The sequence below is a fragment of the Prunus dulcis genome, chromosome 6, assembly GCF_902201215.1.
Source record: "Prunus dulcis chromosome 6, ALMONDv2, whole genome shotgun sequence".
NCBI lineage: Eukaryota > Viridiplantae > Streptophyta > Magnoliopsida > Rosales > Rosaceae > Prunus > Prunus dulcis.
The window spans coordinates 29462578-29473690 of NC_047655.1; the positions used below are offsets into that span (position 1 = coordinate 29462578).

The 11113-nt window shown below is 35.8% G+C and overlaps 1 protein-coding gene and 1 long non-coding RNA gene across 2 annotated transcripts; one reads left to right on the forward strand and one right to left on the reverse strand.

Moving 5' to 3' along the window:
- Positions 1 to 2375: 2375 nt before the first annotated feature.
- LOC117630747 (stearoyl-[acyl-carrier-protein] 9-desaturase, chloroplastic-like) lies at positions 2376 to 6737 on the forward strand. Its single transcript, XM_034363500.1, has 3 exons — positions 2376 to 2834; positions 4599 to 5103; positions 5690 to 6737. Exons 1-3 carry the CDS (start codon positions 2719 to 2721, stop codon positions 6248 to 6250), a joined length of 1182 nt encoding a protein of 393 aa, XP_034219391.1. The 5' UTR covers positions 2376 to 2718; the 3' UTR covers positions 6251 to 6737.
- A 1707-nt stretch (positions 6738 to 8444) lies between these two features.
- Positions 8445 to 9541, reverse strand: LOC117630748. The gene is made up of 2 exons (XR_004586248.1): positions 9321 to 9541; positions 8445 to 8823 (listed from the first exon to the last, which is right to left on the reverse strand). It is a non-coding gene; the product is annotated as an uncharacterized LOC117630748 (long non-coding RNA).
- Positions 9542 to 11113: the final 1572 nt, after the last annotated feature.

Consider the following 11113-nt stretch of genomic DNA (forward strand, 5'->3'; position numbering starts at 1 on the left):
AGTATGCCTTTATTAAAGAGCAGCAATTAGTTGTTGAAATAAACATCTACACGTGACTTTTCAACGTAAATTGGCTTTTGGCTTTTGGGAAAGTATCTTGAGTCATTTGCATTTATATATATGGGTACGTTATTGGTGGAAAAGCTTTGACAAGAAACATTCAGGATTTTGTCCATAGTTAATATATATATATATATATAAAGTAATCATGGTTGAAATTATTCCAAACTGCTCTTATTCACCAAATGTTCTTTAAATACTTTTTCTTTATTTTAAAGGGACATACATAAAACAAAAATAAAAGCTTATTGACATTCACCTGAGAGAACTAATTAGACAATTAAAACGGAAGGAAAATATAGGTGGGAGATTGGTTTATTTATTGGCTGTCCTTGCCCCTTGCCCTTGCTCTTGCTTTTGTTCGTAATTCATAGGGGCTGTGCGGGGTGGTGGGCACACACCCAACCCCTAACCTAAAGCTTGGCTTGACTGATTGCCGAAACTAAAGGAAAATGTGATATCTCACACACACACACACAATTATGATGTTGTGGGGATTCGAATCTGAGACATAAGATCTAAGCATGTTAAACTAACATATGCTTTTAAATGTCACTAATTGGGGAACTTGGTTCCTTCGTTCGTACAATGTTTAGTATTTACCACAACCATCCATGTCCATCACCATGAAAATTTCTGCTTACTTGCCTTTTGTTTTTCTTGTTACAGTTTTGCTCCTTAAAATAATTTTGTTTATAAAGAGACTGAAATAAAAGAAAAGAATTTATATAAAAAAAACATCACATTGCATCTCATCTCATATGAGATGTGACAACAAAACGCAAAGAATCAGAGGAGATGAATATTTACTATTCTATTCATTATTGGGTGTCAGCTCACCTGGACTGGAGGATATGATACGAGGCTATTGTATTTTCTATGCTATGCTATGCCTTGCACTCTCTGCTGCAACAACCAGCATGTAACGGATCCATGTGGGAATATTATTTCTTGAGCTTAATCTTCTTTCTTGTTTTGGGTCCCACCCACCGCACCCTTGAAAATGTAGTGGCGGCTGCTTCTGGCTCTCTCGGATTTTGTTTACGGAAAAAACAACACATTAATTCATCGGTTATCTTCATCTCACCACATATCTGTCCCTAATTCCAGCTTAATTTACAAGCACGCATCTCCAAACGTTTTCAAGTCATGGATTTACCCCTTAAAGATTTACACTAATTATTGTCAACAACCAAATTAAAACCCCCACACACAGAGACAGACACAGACGGATATATATTTTATGAGCCTTATATCAATCAACGGAAAACTCTAAACTCGAAACATACATGGTGGAGAAATGGAACTGAGAATTGCAACCTGTATTCTTTCTCGGCTTTGTTTCCTGCACTGCTATGTTGTATTATTATTTGAGATTTTTGTTTTTCTGGGATATATATTTGTAGGGGTGGTTGCGATTCGGTAACCGCGAATTTTTGCCTAAACTACAAACCGACCGACTATTTGCGGTATGATGATTTTTGAAACCGCAAACCGAGCAGCAAAAAACGGTCGGTTACTGTGAATTAGCGATTTAAAACTACAAGTTCTTTTTGTGTCATAAAAATCCAAATTTTCACATTTTAGGCCTAATTTTGATGCTTTTTTTTAAAGCCTTTTGAGTTCAATCATACTTTAATCCAAAAATATAAATTCACAACCTCAACTTCTCAAGCATGTATAAATTCATAACCTCCTCAACTTTTCAAGCATTCACAACCTAAAGAAAATTAAAGTTACACTTCCAAGCATTCCAATTAAAGTTAAACTTCTCAAGTATTCACAACCTCAACTTCTCAAGCATTCCAATTCCAAATCTTTAAAGTTACAAACCAAAAAGAAAATGCAATGCAAAATGAATTAAAGTTACAACCCAAAGGAAATATCCAATTTAAAGTTAATTAAAGGTACAAACTAAAAGGAAAATGCAATGCACCAATGTTACAAAATAAAGTTACAAACTCAAGTGTTGGTGGTGGTGAGTGGATTTGAAGGACCTTGTTGTGTGGTTTGAGCACCAATGCTATATACAAAATGCAATTAAAAAAAAAAATATAGTCGCGATTTGCAGTAACCTTAAGTTTTGAAAATCAAATACCGTAACTGCAACCGCAAATGCGGTTCGGTTCTTCATACCTCGAATGCGGTTCAGTTTTCCGCGATTGCGGTTCCATTACGGTAAATTGTCGGTTAATTTTTATGATTTTTCAATTTTTGGGTCTAAAATGCCATCCCTAGATATTTGAGATCTACACTCTACAGAATGTAAGACTAGATTTGGCTTGCGTTTCGGCAAGTCGCAAGAAAAACAAAAAGCCTAAACAATAAAATGAAATAATCAAAGAAGCAACCAAACCAAACCGACCAAAAATCTAAGTGGCAAGTAACGTAATTAGGTTGGAAATGACTGGTCCTTATGGGAATACGGCAACTTTAATAATGAAGTTTCCGTCTCTCTCGCCAAGCATTTCCTCGTTTGGTTGCGGTTGTTCCTTTCTCATCTCTTCGTGTTGCCTTCTCCCTCTTTCTCCCACACCCACTTTATAAGAAATAAACACGTCGTATAAGCTGAACTGAAACCAACTCAACAGCAAAGCAATTTTGCAAAGCTCTTTTGGATTCAAGAAAGAGAAAAAGAAAGAAAGCAAGCAAGCAGAAATGGCTCTGAGTCTCAATTCCATGATGACCTTCCCATCTCACAACCTCCCTTCTAAGTCCCACAATCTCAGATCTCCAAAAATCTTCATGGCCTCCACTCTTCACTCCTCCCCTAAGTGAGTTTCCTTCTTTACTTTTGTTTTTTAAATAATTTTTGCGTGACTGATCATGTTGGGTTCTCTGTCCCTTCGCAAAAAATGCAAATGGGTATCTTCAAGAATGATTTTTTAGCCATTCTGTTGATCTGTATTTTTTGAAATTAAAATCTTTTATGCTAATGCAGCTGAATATGGGGTTAATTTCTTAAACTCTATGCGTTGTTTTAGAAAAAAATAAATAAAGAAAAACTCTTCTGTTTCTTATTTTTCTGATGGTGTTTTTTGAATTTTGGGGTTTGTTTTTTAAATAAATCTCATTCAGATTGTATTTTGAGAAATGTAATGTGGTTATTGAGATCGGTGAAACATAATTGAAATTATGTTTTCTTATTCTGTCCTCTCCCTTCAGTTAGCTTTGCAAGTTGCATGATGCTCTATGTAGATATAATTCATGGGCACTTCTTTGATGGGATCAGGTTGTAAGCTAGTTTCTTCTTGTTTATTATTATTTTGGATTTTTCTTTTAACTGCATGCATGTATATCTGTTCAATCCTTGCTGGGGAAACATGCAAAAGAACTTCAAATGATGATTAAATGTTATTTTTTAATCCTATTTTAGTTTCTTTTTCTTGAAGAGAATTATTTTATGCTTTTATTCCTATTGAATTTTATCTGTGTTGATCTAGCGGGTAAGATTTTGAAGGTGATACGGTGATTTTCTTTTTGTTCTTTTCAATCTGAATTCTGAAGGTGTGCTTGTGCTGTCTGTGTAACTATTTCTCACATTTGTTGAGAGGTAGGTCTGATTTCTTGGGTTTATACTTTCTTTTGGAACTAGGTTCTGTAGGTGGACTAGTTTCATTTATTTAACATATTATTTAATAATATGTGATTTCATATACAAACTGTTGTCCCCTGTGCCTTCATTTTCTGGCAGTTTGATGTTTTATATTTTCTCCAATACTTCAATTATTTTTTTATTTCTGTGTTTGAGTAATTATTGTATCCACTACGGATATTAAACTTGTATGATTGACAATTGTCACTCTAGTTGGATCTTTTTCCAATTAAGTTCAGCTACTTTCGTTTGTTTAATGTTTGAGTCTTTGCACTATACTTTTTACTTTTTTCTTTTCTTTTTTTTCAATTGTATATATTGTCATGGATTGGTACAATGTAGGTAGTCAGCTCATTGTATGAATTTCTTAAACTCTATTTCTCTCTCCGTCTTTATGTTCAAGAGTTCTGCTAAACAATTACCATATGCACCTGAATTAATTATCAGTCTATTATTCATATAAATTATAATGCAATATTATTCAAGTATATTTTTCCCTGGTTTCTCATTTATCAAATGTGTAAGCGTCATATTTTTTGACATGTTTAATAGTATTTTGATTGTCATTTGCATTGGTATACATGAAATCTACCTTTGTCATGTTCTCAAGTTTTCTCCTGTGTCTTATTAGATGAGCATACTTTTAAAAGCAAAATGCTCTCTCTCTCTCTCTCTCTCTCTCTCTCTCCCAGTTGGTATTCGTATTCTTTTGCTTGTTTCTTATTTTCATTATCTATTCAAATGCTTCTTGTATATGTACGTTTTCTCCCTCACCTATATAGAATTATATATAGGTGAAATATAAGGTTTCCTAGGAATTTTTATCTAATTGCAATGTAACTTGAAGTATGTTATTTGGGGAATTAGAAAGCTTTTGTAATGGTTGTTAGATTTATCATTTGAAGTATATCATTTTAATATCTTCTTTTTCTGCTTGTTATAGAGAGACCGAGAATCTGAAGAAGTCTTATTGCCCTCCACGTGAGACACATGTTCAAGTGACTCATTCAATGCCTCCTGAACAGATTGAGATCTTCACATCATTAGAAGGTTGGGCTGAGAATAACATCTTGGTGCACCTAAAGCCTGTTGAGAAGTGCTGGCAACCACAAGATTTTCTTCCACTCCCTGAGTCAGATGGATTCTATGAGCAAGTTAAGGAGCTGAGGGAAAGAGCAAAGGAAATTCCTGATGATTATTTTGTTGTGTTGGTTGGAGATATGATCACCGAAGAAGCCCTACCAACATACCAGACAATGCTTAATACCTTAGATGGAGTTCGGGATGAGACTGGTGCAAGCCTTACTTCCTGGGCAGTATGGACCAGGGCCTGGACTGCCGAAGAGAATAGGCATGGTGACCTTCTTCACAAGTATCTTTATCTCTCGGGAAGAGTAGATATGAGACAAATCGAGAAGACAATTCAGTATCTTATTGGATCAGGAATGGTGAGATTTTTTTATATTCTCTCTCTTCTTTTTTTCTTTCTTTCAATTTTGGTTATTTCTGAACAATAATATTTTTTGGGATACTTTTCTGAGTCCACACTTAGGAATTTTGGCATTGTAGGAAAGCTTTTGAAATTATACTAATCATAAAGGATGCTAACTGCTGGACTAGGGTGCAATGTAATTGTTATCTTCTTTTTTCTCGTTTTCCTTTTTTTTTTCTTTTTCTTTTACGTCATTCCCCTTGACTACAGATGAAGAAGCTTAAGACCTTTTAGCTGGTCATAAGTATAGGAAAGACAAGAACCAGTTATATAATGTTAAAAAGTACATCATGATCATAAATTTTCCATGTCATTTCTGTTTATGGAAGTCTCCCTTTATGATCATATCTCCATAATTCTAGTTACTCAGAGAACATCTGCATGTCAGTTAGAGTGGAATTTCAGTCTAGTTTATGCCTGATTCACTGGTACATGACATACACACTTGAAACATAGCTGCACCCTCTTCTCTTCTTATATTTTTATTTTTATGATTATGATTATGATTAGATTCTAGTTTTCAATTATCCGTTCCTTTTTAGGACCCTAAAACAGAAAACAATCCCTACCTTGGGTTCATATATACTTCATTTCAAGAGAGGGCAACATTCATATCCCATGGGAACACAGCCAGGCAAGCCAAAGAGCACGGGGACCTGAAATTGGCTCAGATATGTGGTACCATTGCCTCAGATGAAAAACGCCACGAAACTGCCTATACAAAAATTGTGGAAAAGCTCTTTGAGATTGATCCAGATGGCACTGTCTTGGCTTTAGCTGACATGATGAAGAAAAAAATATCAATGCCAGCCCACTTGATGTACGATGGTCAAGATGATAATCTTTTTGAACATTTCTCGGCTGTTGCCCAGCGGCTTGAAGTGTATACTGCTAGGGATTATGCTGATATTTTGGAGTTTTTGGTTGGAAGATGGAACATAGAGAAGTTGACGGGTCTTTCTGGCGAGGGACGTAGAGCACAAGATTTCGTCTGTGGATTGCCGCCAAGAATTAGAAGGTTGGAGGAGAGGGCTCAGGGAAGGGCGAAGCAAGCAACCACTGTTCCATTCAGCTGGATTTTTGGTAGAGAAATAAAGGTATAAGTGCTGCTGCACGTGGTTAGCACTGGCCCCCATCTTATCTTGTCTCGTAGATTTATAGATAGAATTTGCCAATCTACATTTTGGTCTTGTCATTATGATGCCCCCTTCTCTGTGTGAGATGGTTGGGAAGTTCTGTGTGATGAAGACTTTTGTAGATACTCTGTTGGTCTTGGGTCGAGTGAACTATAGTTGTTCGTACAAGTGTTTATGTTCAACCTAGAAACTAAAAAGAGTAAGTATCTTTCTTTTTCCTTTTAAAATGTGTTTCTGTAAGAGTACCTGCTGCTGCCAATGGTGAGCTTATCTGAAGTAATGGAAGGAATTATCAGTCAAAACATTTCTTTGTCAAGGAAGAATGCTTTTCCGGAAAGCAGACCCTTGTTTTATTATTCTATTTGCAAAATCAACTCATGCTATCTATTATTTGAGCTTTGTGATTTAGACACATACTGCATATATTTGAAGTCCAGCATAATTGTTCTTGTTTGATTGCTTGCTTCATCTATTTCTTCGGCTAGTCGTAAAAGAGAATTCCAATTCTGACCCAATTATCACTATATATGTATGTGTGCGTTGCGTATCATCAATTTTAGGAACAAAAGCCAACCCAAGAGAGAAGTATGCAAAAAGCAGTTGAAGATAAGCCGCTCTAATCACAACTAGATTACCACAATTGAATCAGTTTTTAAAGTGAGTCCCAGATAAGCGTATGTATGTGATTAATTGGAATATCATCGGTATCTCTCTCAATGTCAATCAAAATTCAAAATAGAGGCGCAGCCTAAGAGCTTAGACCGCCAAGATGTGATAGCTGCCACAACCCACCTATGAATATTGCACGCTTACTAGAAGAGCTTAGACCGCCAAGATGGGATAGCTGCCACAACCCACCTATGAATATTGCACGCTTACTAGAGCAAACCATTATGTGCAGAGAGAGAGAGAGAGAGAGAGAGAGGAGAAAGGCTTCTATGAAACTAGGATAGCATTATTTTGCTATCCCAGACCAATAACGTTATAAGTTAAACTTGTGCTTTTAATTTCTTTTGTGTTTATCATTCAGTTCATTGAGCGGTAGAATTGGTGGCTTTGGATAGGAAAAGATGCAAAATGGTGCAAAAATGTGCATACTGAGTTAACAATTCGTTTAAGCCTTAATGCATTACTTTGACCTTGGATTGGTCCAAATGACACGTGGTTGGAAATATGACATTTGGAACTTCAAGATGGACGGCTCAAAGTCATCAATTGCTTAAGAGAAGCCCAATCCGTGAGCCCATGAAGTTGTTGGTCATGCTAACCTAAGGATGAACTGATTGTTGCTTGGTCATGATGAGCTATGCATGAGCTATGGTTTCTGGTGACATTTGTTGGTGAAGTGCAACAGCCAAATAAAAAAGAACTGATTTTCAATTACATTGGTGTGTTAGGTAATGTTGGTGAAGTGGGTGTTGTAGGTGAAAACCATACTCAATTCAGATTTCTCACTTCATTCTCCCTATAAATACCACATCCATTCCATACCAAAGAAAAGCACATATCTTGGGATTCACACTCCCACAATTCATCCATCCTTCATTCCATCCTCCACACTCCCATCATTCCCCAAACACATTGAGAAATCACCTTCAAACACTCGAACAATCCCAAACACTTCAGCAATCAACCCAAAGCTCTAAATAGCCCAAAATTACCAAAACTGTCCCAACAAGCCTATCTTCCATTTCCCTACGAATTTCCTCTTTCTAGACGTGGTGTCCAATGCTTCTCCAAGAGTTTCACCACAAGAACTTTAGAAAAAGGGTTTTCTACTCTTATTGCATTCATTATATTTTCTTATTTCTGTTTAAGTTTCTTTCCCATTATGAGTAGCTAAATCTATTAGGGCTGGGCATGGTCCGGTTTGGACCGATTTTCATATAAAATTTGAATCGAAATCGGTACTGTTCATTGGTCCGGTCTGGTCCAGTTTTTATGAAATTTTAATAACAAACCTGAACCATTCGGTTTTCGGTTTTCCTGGTTTGGACTGACTCCGAAGCCTAATTGATTTTTTTGTTTTTTTGTTTTACATTTCTAGCTTCAAGCCTAATTGATTTTGTTTTTGCTTTTTCTGTGGATATTTCTAGCTTCAAGCCCAATCGAATTTTTAAACTTTTTGGGCTTAAAAATCACAATTGGCCCACTTTCCATATTGAATAAAGCAATCATTCTTTTGCAAAAATAATAAAATAATCCAACATTAAATTTAAAAATTACAACCAAATTTATAATGAAGCAAACTAAATTACGACCAAATTTTAAATTACAGCTCAATTTTCTTTGTTGCCGCATCTCAGAAGCTCCAATGATCCGTTTCTACCAAAAACACAAAAGAACATATTAATAAAAGTTTAAAAGTACCAGTTTATAAGAATAATTTCAAAAGTTGCATTTGGTGAATATGAGATGCAAATCCTCTCAAGATATGTTGGGGCAGTAGAGGAAGAGCCATTAGCCTTAATTCTCTCAAGAAACTGAGAAAATGTAATAACTTCTTGCTTCCGCTCCAGGTATAAATAACTTTTCCCAACCTACAAAGCATTTAAAACTTTATCAATTGTCAGTTATTTAACAAAAGCGAAAGAATAAAGAACTCAAAAGCGAAAGAGATATTCAGGGAAAAATCCCTCCAAAGATAGACCAGATCTCTTCAAAACCATCTTACAAGAAAGTAATAGAAGCATCAGGGAAGAAGGCCAAGAATACATGACATGGACTGCAACTTTGCCATCTCCCTCATGAAATAGCAACCCACTGTTCTAGAAAGATAAATTGAATAGAAATCCTTATTCCAGAAAGAAAAATAAAAATAAAAAAGAAACTCACATGTAAATTAATTGTCAAAAGCATATAACTACGGACTGCAAATTAACCACAAATATTCTCTATTCTTTTGTTGAGAAAGTCATGAACGTATGGACAACCAACATTCCAATATTGATTAATAGAAATTCAGAAAAACAGATTTGAGAAAAATCTTTGGAATCTACTAAAAACAACAAAAAATAAGGGAAAAGAAAGAACTCACCCTCTCGTCGTTACTGTCGTCGTCATCGATGAAGGTATGGGCTCACCCTTATCGTCGTCGTTGTCGATATGTCCCTCACCATCATCATCCCCTTCACCTTCTTCGTCGTCGTCGTCGTCGTAGAGAGAGAGATATATATATATATATATATATATATATATAATAGAGAAAGGGCAGCTAAGAAAATAATGAAGGGGAGGAGAGATGGGGAGAGAGCTGAGTAAGGGTTAGAAACAAAGGATAAATGGGGTGAGGTTATGTGCACTCCTTTTTATACAAAGAATGTAGAATTGGTGCATCAACCAATCATAATATAGCATATTTAAATAATTTTTAAAAACTATATATTTAATAAATAACCGGTCCAATTTTTTAAAACAGCAAACGAAATCAGAATCGGGTTGAACCAGTCCGATTCGATTTTTGGTCAACTTAGTCCAATTTTGGTCAACACGGTTTTTTTTTTCTTCTGATTTTTTCGGGCTTGGTTTGGCTCAGTTCTTCGGTTTGAATGCCCACCCCTAAAATCTATAACTAGGGTTTCGATGTAACCTAACATAAATATTCCGGGTTTATAAATTTCAAGTTTCAAGTTTGATTCATGATTCATGTTCTTATTCATTATGCTTACTTGCCTATATGCTAATCAGAATGCCTATCTACCATTTAGATTTGTGTATCTTGGTTGGAATTAAGAGTAGACACCATATACCTTAATTCCAATTGAATTATGAATAGGAAGAGTACGTATGAACATTCGATAACAAGGATTAGATACATGCTTGGTTGTTTAAAACATTCTTCTATGCTTAATGGATTTCTAATGCTTAATTTAGGTTCGACAACAAGGATATAATTAGGGAATTAGGAATACAAGGCTAAGACCAGACACCATACCTTAATAATACTTTAGGTAGAATCAATCTTTGAATCTGAATAGGCTTGTCACTTGAATCCTTATAACCGAGAATTAGATTGTTATGGTACATCGAATGCCCTAGTCTCCAAATATGTTTTGTGACACCCCGACCCAATTTTAATGATTTATTTAATTCATTTAAACTATTTAATTGTGAAATTACAATTTTGCCCTTGGGGTAGGATCATTTTGGCCACCTTTTAATCCGGTAGAATTTTTGGGAATTGAATAGCACCGTTTCACAGACCTCGTTGATATGAGTTCGTAGACATGTAGTGGGCTCAAATTTGAGTTTTAACGAAGAAATTAAGGTCAACGAAAGTGCAGTCGCACAGCCGTAAATATTTCGAAGTCGGATTTTTAAATAACCAGATCAACTTTTCTCTCCCTTTCTCTCTCTCCCCCGACCTTCTCTCCTTCGTCTTTATAGCCGGAACTTCAGAAGTTGATTCCAGCTTCGTCCGGCCACCGTTTCTGACAAAACGACTTGCAAAATCTTCCTCTCATACTCCTCTACCTGAGAAACCCAATTTCTCCGATCTTAAACCAACGTATCGTCGGCAGGAGTACGAGAAAACTCTGATTTTATTCGAAATTTTTCGGCGTCGTTTCCGACGATTCCGGCCACCATTTTTGTTGATCCAAGTATGTTTTCTTACCCTCTCAATGTGATCTAGTTGATGGTTGGGTTGGTTAGAATCGATTTTGATGTTTTGAAGCTCAATCTTGAACCTAAGTTTTGACCCGTCTTTGGCTTGATTTTTTGGCAAGTTTCGGCTACTTTTTGGCTGTGGTCTAAGAACAAAAGTTGCTCCTCTAGTTGTCACGAACACGTAAGCATAGGTATTGTAGTGTGTTTTGAGAATTTTTTGAT

Excerpts from the sequence above, each read along its gene's own strand:
- LOC117630747 (XM_034363500.1), top strand. The coding sequence starts at position 2,719 with ATGGCTCTGAGTCTCAATTCCATGATGACCTTCCCATCTCACAACCTC. Across the intron at positions 2,835-4,598 it reads ACTCTTCACTCCTCCCCTAA|AGAGACCGAGAATCTGAAGA; the intron begins GTGAGTTTCCTT and ends TGCTTGTTATAG. Across the intron at positions 5,104-5,689 it reads ATCTTATTGGATCAGGAATG|GACCCTAAAACAGAAAACAA; the intron begins GTGAGATTTTTT and ends GTTCCTTTTTAG.